Source organism: Centropristis striata, chromosome 16 (genome assembly GCF_030273125.1).
Source record: "Centropristis striata isolate RG_2023a ecotype Rhode Island chromosome 16, C.striata_1.0, whole genome shotgun sequence".
Taxonomy (NCBI): domain Eukaryota; kingdom Metazoa; phylum Chordata; class Actinopteri; order Perciformes; family Serranidae; genus Centropristis; species Centropristis striata.
The window spans coordinates 22,572,764-22,585,328 of record NC_081532.1 but is presented as its reverse complement, the minus strand read 5'-3'; the positions used below and the strand labels follow the sequence as shown (position 1 = coordinate 22,585,328).

The window sequence follows — 12,565 nt, the reverse complement described above, 5'->3', positions numbered from 1 at the left end:
CTGTACAGAGGGGCACTCCACTTTTCTTTTCCTGAACAGGCTCCAAAATACACCCCTGAGCCCCTTGCCCAGATTTCCAGTACCCCCGCACATCTTTTCCCTTTAACAAGGGGTATCAGAGCTATTATGTTGGCTCTGGCAAATGAAAAGGCAAACACATCCTGGTATGCTAAGTGAAGGGGAGATTCTAAACTGGCAAGAAGAAAAGCTCTGTTGAAGGTTGGCTGGTATTAATGGCTGGTTTTAGAGCGTGAGGGGCTGTTTGGATTGTGGGTGGGATCAGAGGCCCGTAGACAGGATATGCAGAGAGCCTTGTCGTGTCTAGAGCGCCGAGTGCCGGCCGCTCTCACTTCTCTGACAGGATGCTGTGAAGCTGTCATGGACCGAAGTGGGGATCTGATGACTGTGCACAGAGTTTGTGTTGGGTGACTGTGTGAACTGCAGAGCGTAACACGAGTAGCGCTGTTCTAAAGTGGCTCCACTGACACAACGAGGAGCCCTCACACACATGCACACACATGTGCAAACACAGAAAAACCCCTCCTTCCTCCAGGTGAACAGAGTGGGCACTGTCAGAGCCGAGAGCAGGAGTAGATGGCGTTACAGAATGTCTTGGAAAGGAAAAAGATCTACACTATACTGTATGCTGCTTTCCCATCTGCATCTGAATGTTAACATGCATCCATATCTGTGTGTTTCAGAGGAGCTGAGGTGTGCCGGGGTGACATGTCCCACTCTGCAGGTGCCCTCCTGCCCCAAGGGTTCCGTCCTGACCAAGAGTTACACGCCACCTGCTGGCTGCTGCCCCTCCATACCGCCCCAGTGCACTTGCGACCTCCGTGCCTGCCACAAACCGCAGTGCCCGAGCGGACAGCGCGCCGTGCCGCTTAGCCAGGCCAGCGGTCAGCCGGGAGACTGCTGTGATGTCTTTGAGTGCCAGAAAGGTGATTGCTCTAAAATGCACACTACACAATCTGTTTGGACTGTTCTCCCACTGGGGGTAGCAATGGCACAGTCGGTGTGAGATTCATCGCCTTTGAGGAAGCAATTATTTTCCTCAGAGTAAGGTTTTCCTCCCTGCTGACCAAATGTCCACAGATGAAAAGGAAAGTTGCTGATTGGATAATTACTGTTGGGCTGTTTATCAGGCCGGGTCGATGCCTCCCAGGGTTAAGACCATGGTTCAAAGACATTTTTTCAAGGGTGTATCCACAAATGTTTTTATTGCCTGAAGGGATATTAAATATAATAGGCCTTTTAAAGCAGATTGCTGGTCTAAAGTAGACTATTCACCTGGTGAGAAAGAGGCAGGGAATGCAGAGAAAGAGAGGCGAGAGGGAGCAGATGTGAAGCACATATAGAGAGAGGTCTCTGCTCTCTGACGTGGCCCAGAGGCAGCCAGGAGAGCCAGGAAGGCAGGGAGGGGACCTGTGGTATTGGTCTGTTTACTCTACGCTCCCAACAAATATTCGCTGTTTTACCAACAGAACAAATTCCCATTCTGGCCCCTCCACATGCATAAATGAGTGCCGTGTCCCGGAATTAATGGACTTAACGAGCCCAGTGACCAGAAAAGTGCTTAGGCTACGAATTTGCTCAACAGAAGTGCAGTGTCAAAGGGTTCCTGTCTGGTCACACGTCCAAAGGGAAAAGGTTCAACAGTTCATTGATGGGAATGCTTTTTATGTGCTCCAGTCTGCCAGTGGGGAGGGTAATCGAGTCCGGCAGGCCAGCGGGGGCTGAATGGCAGCCGTGGGGGCCATGGGATCAGTGTTTTGATAACAAGTGTCTGCTGCTCTTTGGGCCTGGGGCTTGATGCCTTTTGTGCTGCCCCTACCGTCCGTTAGGCCTGCATGACTGCGCACCGTGTCAGAAAGCTCCACAGACAGGGACACGGACAAGGACACTGGGCCCCCTAGTCTCCTCCGTAGTCCTGCATAGGCCCGCAAAGCACTGATGGCTAATACTGTATACATGTAAAGTCTACGTCGCCTTCAAATACCATACCTATTCTCGAATGGAACACACGTTAACACGGCCCCCCATTGTGTCTGTGTGTCAGGCTTGGACTGATTAACTTGTTTCCATTGCCCACTTGGCTGAGGTCTCATATTTAGTCAGGGTCAGTGTGTGCAGTGACAATAAATCCCACCTGTGTGTTTTGGCCTCCGTCGACGATAGACTCTTTCCACTGTTGGCTGGAGAGTGGCTGTATCTGGGTGGCAGACCGAAACTGGCAGCGCCATCCTGACCTGATGTCATCTGATGCTACAGATGATCCTGTTTGGTCCCATTTAACCGAGATCTGTTGTTTATCAACACTTTAGCTGGAACATATTCTGCACATATCCCCCGTAGTGAGATTTACGCTGCCGTTAAGCAATAAAGCTGAGATCACCAAACTAATGGTTCTCAGGGGGCTCAGCTTGAGTTTGTTATAAACACGCAACAAACCATGTCCTCAGACATTGATGAGTGGTTGCTTTGGAGACATAACTTTCTGACATATCTTATGATATTCTGTGCTGATCAACACTATCGCTGCAAAGCTGATTTTAATAAATCCTATCATTATTGTTCTCTTGGAATAGTCATGTTTCCCACTTGCGGTTTTGCTTCATTCGCCTGCAAACCACAAGGATTGCCAGTATGACAGCCCATTTAGAATGACTTAGACAGGCTTAAGGTCAATGTTTTATGGCCCATCTATCTCCATATCCAATCCTCACCTCAATTTAGAGAAGACTGAACATCACAAAGCATGACTGGAATTTAGACTCTGTGCCGCAAGTTGTTTTAGGGATTAGCATTAACAAACACTGCGGAAATCACATGTGAGCATCCCCTCATGTGACTTCCTATTGCTTCTGTGAGCGTTAAAAAACGTTGCCGTGCCTTTTGATTTCGGCCAGCTGAAGTGCTTATTGCATTTTCTCTGCTTGGTTTTGCTGCACGCACAGCAGGACGGCAGGAATACTGAGAGAGTGAGAGAGGAAAAGGCCAAAAGAATAGAACAGAAAAGAAGAGAATAAAAGATCAACAAATCCCCACTGTACTTTCAACTCAGTTGGCCCAGATGCTTTATATTAGAGTGCAGTGCTGGTTGTCAGCAGGCATGGGGTCATCGGCGCAGACGCTATAAGTCTGCACTCTGCAGGTATGGCGTACAGCTGCCGCCTCTCATTTACAGAAACCGCTGGCCCCACATCTGCTTGCATCTGTGTAATGCATTTACTCGTCTAACTTGCGTAGCTGCTTCTCTACGAGCCTGGAGACTCTTACATAACCACATTGCCTCACTCCCCTAATGTTGGGATCTGTTTGGTAGAAAGTTGCCGTGCGGTTTGTTAAGATCTCAGATTGCTGAGTCAACCGAACCCCTGTGGTAACTTTTGAATGTGTAATCTAATGTTGCCATTGAGATGTCTAGCTGTAATCTTCCTGCTCCTCTCGCCGGCTACAAAGCCACCACTATTCATTTTGAATTACTTATAATATTCGTTTCATATTGTGGAAATTACAACTTACAAGGTTATTAAAGTCAGTGGTTAAATTGGGATTTGTTATGTGGGGGGACTCTGTGGTTGTGTGTGTCATTTAGGACTATATTCTCTAAGAAAATGTTTTGTAGTCATTGTTTGAATTATGAAGATTGAAGAAAAGAGTAAAAATGTAAGCCCGGTTTAACCAATAATTATGGTCAAGGTTTTCTCAGATGTAATCTGCTCTTTATTGGGCCGGACCTTGGTTTTCCAATGGTGCTGTAACTAAGCGCATTTTATTTTATAGTAGAGGGAACACAGCTAAAAGATGTTCTAATGGCTTGGATGCATTTGGGAAAGGCAGGCCAGGACATTGATTCACTCCACCTGCCACCAGCACACTGTGCCCAGATTCTGCCAAAGCCTCAGACCCACTACTGTTTTCTTTTACTCTACTGCAAGAGTTCTATGCCTTTTCAAGACTTGATATATCCCTGTGAAATTCCTCCTCAAGGACTTGGCTTCATTGTCTGATAAATGCCATTCCCCACCACGCAGGCTGAAGCTCAGACACCAGCGTCTGCCTCGGGACCATTTGGTTCACATTACCACATCTATCAATAGCAGAACATGAATGGATGTTTATGACTTTGTAATTGATTGTATACAGTTGTGATAGACTCTCATTGATCAAGCTTGACATCTGTGAATAAAAAACATATTTCTGTCATAAAGTCATTATGTTAATCTGTGCCAAATGTGATGGACACCTGACAACCACAGTGTGTGTTAGGCATTATGATCCCCACATGGTGTGCCAGCAGCTGTCTGAATCTCATTTTCCTTGTTCTTCAGTGTCTCCTAAGTGTGTCCACAATGGGAAGGAGTTTTCCGAAGGAGAGGTGTACCGCATGGACCCCTGCTGGCTGTGTCAGTGCCGGGGAGGAATCTCCTTCTGCTCCAAGGCCGAGTGCGCTGAGCTGGACTGTGAAAACTTCTACATTCCTGAGGGCGAGTGTTGCCCTGTCTGCATAGGTACACACTTTTGCCTCATTATTTTCTTCAGACATGGCAATTTAGTTACATATTTTGCACTAGAGTATGGAGATTATGTTCTAAACTTGTGCTTTTGAGGTCTAAACCACCAGTATTGTCGAGAAGGCCTGTGTGGCCAGCTGGCAGAGAGAGACGTTGATGCAGGAAAGGTAGAGGTGATATCAAAACCCACCATACCCGACACGTACCTCTAGTGAACCTACCTTAATAGCTTCCTCATATAACTAGTTTCCACAGTTGTTAAACATACCTGGCATACAAGACACACACTAAAGAGGCAGCCAGGGATTCATTTCCACTCCATAAAAACCTTCTTTCAGAGTGTACGGCTTTTCTTTGTAATATCTGGCTCTGGCTTAATAAGGGGGACCCAATCGCAAAACACATGTGTTCAAAGCCAGGTAGGCAGCTCTGATATGTGCACTTGTTAAGAAACAGGGTTTGCAGCGCATATGGCAACCACATTACACTCCGCCAGGAGCCAACGGACGGAGACGGCGGCCAATTTTAGCCTCTTCCCTCTTGGCTAAAGTTGATCGGGTGCATGACAGCGAGGGAAGAAGACAAAAAGCGAGACTGCAGAGGAGATCATGTTAGGTCAGTGTCGGAGGTACACCTGGAATATGCAGGCATTTAGATGGTATGGAATGCTTTCATCTTTTACTTATGGAAAGCTGCTCTTACTTACGGCATGGCTCACTGCAGAGAACATCGCCTGTAAAGCTCTTAATCTGGATTAGGAGATTTATTTACGGCTATCTGGTGTGATTGTACTTAAAGATGTGCTAATCAATAATTCTTACAGTAGATCGAATGACTATTTGTGATGTCAAATGCTTTAGTCATGATGAAAAACCAGAGGTTTGTTACTGGATACTTTAAGTTTATTGTTTTAGCTTTACAGCCCACGACTTCACTGTTTTAGTTAGGCAGCTGTTTTTAGCAACAAAAAAAAGCTAAACAAACATCAGACGGACAAATTTAGTGTGGACCAAAAACAGAGCTAAAAAACAAAGTACTGGACCAAAACACAACTCTATGTCTACTGGATGAAACTTTCAGTAGATTAAGACACATCTTTGGTTTAGCTCATGTCCCATCCACTAAATGAAGGGGGCAGGGTTTATGACCGATACTGCAGCCAGCCATTGCTGTTTTGGCTTCACTTTGAAGGAGCTGTGATGCTGTCCATCTTTGAATAAAGTCTATGGCCAAAATAAAGTAAATTGCAATAAAGTAAATGGAAAGATGCTATTGCATTGCATTATGGGAAGTGTAGGCTCAGGTCTTGGGACAAAATATCTGAAGATCACTTTTCTACCACTCTTTTTAACATCTTTCTCTTATGAGTCCCCCTTCTTCAAGGAAGTGAAATGATAAAATCCTGAAGCGACCCTTTAAATTTTCATTACAAAGGTCATAGTACAGCAGCTACGAGAAAAATAGATCCTGTTCAGGTTAATCACAGCCAGATGGACGGAACCTCAGCAGCTAAAACTCAGCTGGGATCAGATAGGGCAAACAAGATGCATGTGGACAGTACAGAGGACCCTTTCTACCTCTGACACACATCCAGTAAACCACACAAACACACAGAAATATTAACACGTTTTTGTTTTTCACGCTGACTCACAGAGAAAATTCAGGGACCACCTTCTAACCTGCCTCTGTTACCAATAAACAATAAAACTGTTTATGTCAAGTGAAGGAAAAAAAAGGCTTACAGAGCTGCGCTCAGGCCTCATACATCACGTCAAGCTGAGCAGAATGGCTTTTAAACTGTCCCAAACTTTATGGGTTCTACTTAAGACTAATGGCTGCAAATTTAAAATTCAGCTTTCAACGCAAAGTGCTTTCTTTGCTTTGGACTGCAATTTACTAAACGCTGACCTAGCCTTTGAACTTTGGGGTTACAGCTGAAACTTACATGGACGAGTTCAAGCTTTCAGTCAAAAGGTGAGTGGACACTGTGGGGACCAGCAGTTAGGAACGTCATCACCCTTGCTTTGTTTCCAATGATGAAATCTCTCTCAGGACGACACAGCGATAACTAAACCTCATCTGTCTCATTTCAACTTAGATCCTTATGTATGTTGTCGCAAAGCCAGAGAGCCTCTCCCCACTTATAAATGTAGATAAGTCATCTAAATTCAAACAGCTCTTGGTGAAAAGCCAGTTTCCATATCTTGCTAGCTCCCTCGTGGAGTATCCTGCTTCCTTCAGTTCTGCTCTCACTCTGTCTCATGTTAATTAAATTACAGTAGAGGATGTAGTATAACGTACATGGAACTTTAGCTGTGGATTTAAATTCCATTCATGGTAGCCAAACCAAACTGTACATGTGACTTTGTGGAGAGTCAGATCAAAGATTCACCTCTTCTCTCACTTTATTCCTTCAACACACAATGGACCTCATTCACGAAACATCCTCACAAATTTGTTCTTAAGAAAAGTCTACGTCAGATTCATGAAGGTGTTCTCAAACCACTGAGTTGTTCGTGCCTGTGTTCTGCAGAGCTGCATACATACATGGAAATTATAAAGAGTAGTTGAGAGAATGCAGTGAAGAATTGAAGTGTTAAAACGTTAAAAATGTTAAAAGTTCTGAAGTGGAGCTTCTTCTGCAGAAAGCGAAAGTCAAACAAGCTCCCATATTTGGTAGCATCAGTAGTGGATATAAAATAACAGCAACAATAACAAAATTGAGTGTGCGTCCCATGAGTTGCAGCCCGGTTTTGATCCCGACCTGGAGCTATTGGCTACATGTCATCCACTCTCTCTTTCTCCCTCTTCTCCCTTTCCACTTTGGGTGTCCTGTCAACTAAAGTAAAAAAAAATACACACAAAAAAACCCATCTTAAAAAAGACCTACTCTGGGCCCCAAAACAGCTTAATCAATCACTAATTATTGGATGGCATGGTTCTCAGTTAACACAATTGAAGTCTTAGTGTTGTGTTTATTTAATTTAAAAGCCCATATTGCTTTGTAAAAGAATAAAAATAACTATTGAAAAATAATTGTTTTCACAAATAGAATTAAATACTATTTACATAGTTTGTTTATCAATCAATTAACAAAATGCAAAGTCAGGGAATAGAAGAAAATTCCAAAATTAAATCAGTATTTGGTGTGACCACCCTTTGCCTTCAAACCAGCATCAATTCTTCTAAGCATTTTTTCACACCTGCCTAAGTCTTTTGCACAGTACTGTTTATGATACATTTTTTTTTTGTAAATTAGTCTTATAATATTATACAATAACACAATTGAAAAAAACAAAATAACCAGTTATTAAGCACAACCATGTCAACACTCAAATGCACATAAGTGTGCTCTTAAGGTTAAGATTCTGTTCTTACCTAAGAATAAATCCCAAATAAGAAAACATTGTTGAATTGGAACACATTTTCTTTAAAAGATTGCCAAAAATAAAGTGTTTGGAATAACTAGGTCCTGTTAAAAACATTAAATTCTGCTCCTCAGCGACACTGTGAAGCCATGATTGATTCTGCTGTCACGTGACAAATATTCACTGAAAATCGGTTTACACAGAGCCGAGAGAAGAGGACAGGAGAGGTCGTAAAAATGCAAATAGTTCAATATGTATAGCATGTGGAGACACAATATTTATGACACTTGTGGGCACTTGGAAAAGTGTTGTATACTGTATATAAATGAAATCTTATCTCTCAGTATCATGTATCTATCTATCCTCTCAGATGTGGAGTTACTGTCGACGGACAGCACTAAGGCCAGTTGCTGGGTGAACAATAAGCTGCGGGCCCATGAGGAGCAGTGGAAAGAGGATGACTGCACCTTCTGCCAGTGTGTGGACGGAGAGCCGCACTGCACGGCCATGGCCTGCAAACAGAGCTGCCAGTACCCCGTCAAGATTCCTGGAGAGTGCTGCCCCTTCTGTGAAGGTACAGAGAGCAGTTATTTATCATATCTACTGTGAAGCTCATATCGAAAAGAGGTACACATTAGCCCACATACCACATTTCGGAGGCTCCTGTGGCCCCACACTTTTGCTATGAGGCCACATCGGCATGGGCTCATTAAAGGGGAGGCCACGGAGCATTCTTCAAGCTGCAGGGTTCTTTGTGTTCCTTTATTACCCCTGCCCGCCAAAATGAGACCCACCTGTGTGTGAGGCTGTGCTGTGCTTTTAACGCAGGAGGCTGCATAATTGAAGTGGATCCTTTTTTTGTGAGCGTAATTAGTTACAGCTCGTTGGGCCGCTCCTCCCACCGAACGTGGCGAGAGACGTTTGACGGGAATAGCTATGGTGCAAGGCCTGTGTGTTCCAGACTCTGCTCATCCTTTATTGTATATTGTATGTGTGGTTTTTTTTTATTTAAAGCTGGCACTGTCTAACGTCAGTCCAGGGGACATTTTATTGTCTTCACTGGTAGTCCTAGAGCTAGACACATTCAACTTATTAATGGGAGACAGTTCCACACAATAACACAGAGAGGTATAATCCCCCTTACAGTGCGACCCACCCTGGTGTAATTGCTCTACATTTATCTGTAATTACTGTTTACTCCAAAATAAGAGCAGTGTAAATAGGTGGCTATTACAGTTGGCACAAAAAGCATCGATGAGGTAGAACACCTGAGGGGGATCCTAGCACACACACACACACACACACACACACATATATGTTTAACAAATAATTGAAAGAAATTCATAAAAAGAAAGTTCTTTGTTGTATCCTGCTGCTCCCATGCAAAGTTCTTAACCTCCATCATTTCTTTTGTTCCCCAGAGCCTTCTTACGAAACTGTTAGCCCCATGCTATGCCCTCCCCTGGAAAACTGCTCGTTGTCAGGGAACGAGTGCCCCTACGGCTTCCAACAGGACAAGAATGGATGTCTGCTCTGCCACTGCCTCAACAGTGAGTATATTTCACTCGCTGAACCTTAAGGGTTAAAGTTTTTAAGGACTGACTTGCAGAAGCATGAACACGATACATTTTCTTCTGACATGCTGCATCTTGCATTAAAATGGTGGACATGTATTTACCTGTTCGCTCATGTTGATGTCAAAATAATTTGGAAAGCACTTAGTTTTGACAGCAACAAAGAGATGTTCTGTATTGATGACAGCTTACAGTCTGACAGACGCTTACATTTAAAGACAGTGTGAGTTTTTAGCAACAGATTATGACTCGATTCCTCCTGGTGAAAAGTATAGCACCAAACTCCCCTTAAGAAGCAGGGAATATTAACAGTTCCTTACATGTCTGCACTGTAGTAATACATAACTCTAGAAACACAAGTTTTAAGATGTAATATGTCAACAGTATTTTTTTCAATTTGGCATCAATATAATCCATAAAAAATAGCATGCATGCATTTATGTACAAACTCTATATTTTGGATTTTGTTGCCTCATCTCACCTTTAGTCTCTGTTGGAAAGGTGCACTATTTTGACTGGGAACAACAGGTGGACTGTTTCAAAAGATATGATTTTAAAAAGTCTAAAAAAAAAGTCCTGGTGAGCCAGATACAAACTGACTCATAAGACTGTTTTGTTCACTCCAGAACTCCACCAACTCTCTTCCTTTCTTCCTTTCTTCCAGTCTTACACAGGGTGCATGAAAACTCCAGCAAAACTCTTGTGATTTTATTCTGACTTTGCAACATTCAAATCCCTTGAAAAGTCATAAGGCTGGGTATTATTTGTGTAAATGGCTGCAGCCTTTGTAAGCTTCTCCCTCACACAAGTTTGCAGCCACAGCAGCTCATGATTTGATGGATTGTCATGCCCATGATCCGATGACCTCTCCCTCACCTCTTTCAGATGACTCCTGCCCTGACCTGGGAAAATACTGCTCCCTGCAATGCCCTCTGGGGTACAAAAGGGATGACTTTGGCTGCGAGGTGTGCGAGTGCAGCATACCCGTGCCCAAGTGCCGACCTTTGACCTGCACTAAGACCTGCCCCTATGGATACGTGTAAGTACACTCAGTGACCCGTGGGTTTCCAGCTACGCTCGTTTGTCATCTGTTTTTTTTCAGTGTTAAGTCAGTGAAGTGACATACAGATGTGTGGTGTGTTTATAAGACAGAAAAAATCACGTAGATGGTAATATTTTGAGATTCTGTTTAGTCGGTTTCCATCACTAAATTTCTCTGTGCATTTCGAAACACCAAAATTCGTTAAAAGTTTTTACGCATGCTTGAGGTAGTTTTTGTCTTCTTTTTTTTAGGGAGATGGAAAAGCTTTTTCTGAAGTTCTTACGTAGCAAACATTTAACTCATAAGACTGATCAGCTGTTTCTTCTCTGACACAAAAGAACAATTATAGGTTGAACAATTGAATCCAATTCCTGAAGACTTCTCTCCATTTTCTCTCGTTGGTGGCCAAAGTTGTCGAAACCATTTGACAGAAACGTTTTGAATTCGCATTTTAATGTAACATTTAAATTTTCGATTAGACTAATGAAAACATGGCTATTGAGAGGTGATCCTGTGCTACTTCAAGTCACCAAACTCTGTCTTTTGTTATTGTTTTCATTGAGAAACATAAAATTACATTATGTTCATGTAACAGTTTGTCTTCGGCCACCTCCTCTAGTTAAATTGGTTTAATGAGAAGTTTGATGCTTATATTATCAAATGAGGCCCAGAGGCTAGTGGTCGTGGTCAGAAGGAAGTAAAACAAGCCATTGCAACAGTAGTTTGGCATCCAACATCAAAGGGCCTACCTTGGTGGCCAAAGCCAGGTCACTAAATCTGTGTTTGTGTGTGAGTAATTCACTGTGAGGTCTTCGCCAGCCTCTCAGCCCCCCTGCAAGTCCTCTTCCCCTAATCCCATTTAACCCAATCAAACATCTGGAAGTGCTCTCTACCGGGACGCTCGGTCCCCAGGCACCACTCTCATTTCATAAATCATCGTTCCATCTCAAAACAACGATCAAAAACACATTAAGACAAAAGCACCCTTTATGAAACGTATACAATCAGGGATTCTGCGTGAGGGATTCCGAGGAGAGGAGAGGAGAGGAGAGGAGAGGAGAGGAGAGGAGAGGAGAGGAGAGGAGAGGAGAGGAGAGGAGAGGAGAGAAGAGGAGAGGAGAGGATGAGGGGGACCCTGTGGGGAAAAGAAGAGCAGGAAGTCCTGGCTTTATTCTTCATAAGCAGCTGTTTAGGTCCAGCCTCAGAAGTCTAAAATCCTCTGAGAGCTTGCCAGCCTTACAATGCAGATCTGTCTTCTCACACAGGACCTCTGCATGCAGCCGCCACAGAGAAACAAAAGACACAAAGGATCTCTGTGTTTACACGGCTTGTATTGATAACATCCTGTGAGTACTGTACTGTACATATAGAAAACTAAAGGCGCAGGACGGATGTTAACCATGAGCCATATACTCCCAATGGAATTGTGTTTTCCATCCTCCATAGCTGAAAATCATCACTGTGACCTCACAAGGTCATGAATGGCATTCTTCTGGCCATCACAGTTGCTGCACACTCGAAATTGTGCCGAGCCAGCAGTCCCAGGGCCCCGGGGCCCCCAGTGCCTCCCCAAGCCCCTCTATCCCCCTGGAGCCCAAATCGCTGCTTGGCATTCCACACGCCATCTTTCAACAAAGCCTTGCTCTAAGGTCGCAGCACTGTATTTGTACAGTGAGGCACTGGCCGAGCCCTCACTGAGTTGTTTCAATAGCTGTTATTGCTGTTTCAGCATAGATAGGGTTCTGTGTTTGCTGAGCCCGAGATGCTCTGTCCTCTTTATGGGACACAGCACCGTCCGTCGAGTTCCAGGGCTTCTTTTATTAATGCTGCCCTGGCAGATGAAGATTAATAGAGTCATTAAGCAGGCCTAATGATGCCGCTGCTTCATAAAATGGGTACCATCACTTACCTCGAGGGTGAGACACTGGAAAGGGTGTCCAGATACAGGTCATTCTTTCATCTGGGTTTCTGACAATTTATCAACCTGCAGCTCATCTGTTTTATCAGGCAGATAATTAGATCCAACTGGTCTATTTCTAGCCTTTGCAGCTTCTGCCTGTC

At 43.9% G+C, this 12,565-nt stretch overlaps 1 protein-coding gene across 1 annotated transcript in view; it reads left to right on the top strand.

Moving 5' to 3' along the window:
• crim1 (cysteine rich transmembrane BMP regulator 1 (chordin-like)) overlaps window positions 1-12,565 on the top strand; it is a 39,399-nt gene that overhangs the window by 14,517 nt on the left and 12,317 nt on the right. Inside the window, exons 4-8 of the mRNA XM_059354018.1 lie at window positions 702-944; window positions 4,338-4,517; window positions 8,259-8,462; window positions 9,310-9,438; window positions 10,348-10,501. Coding sequence (XP_059210001.1) covers window positions 702-944; window positions 4,338-4,517; window positions 8,259-8,462; window positions 9,310-9,438; window positions 10,348-10,501 — 910 coding nt within the window. The remainder of the gene's footprint in view (window positions 1-701; window positions 945-4,337; window positions 4,518-8,258; window positions 8,463-9,309; window positions 9,439-10,347; window positions 10,502-12,565) is intronic.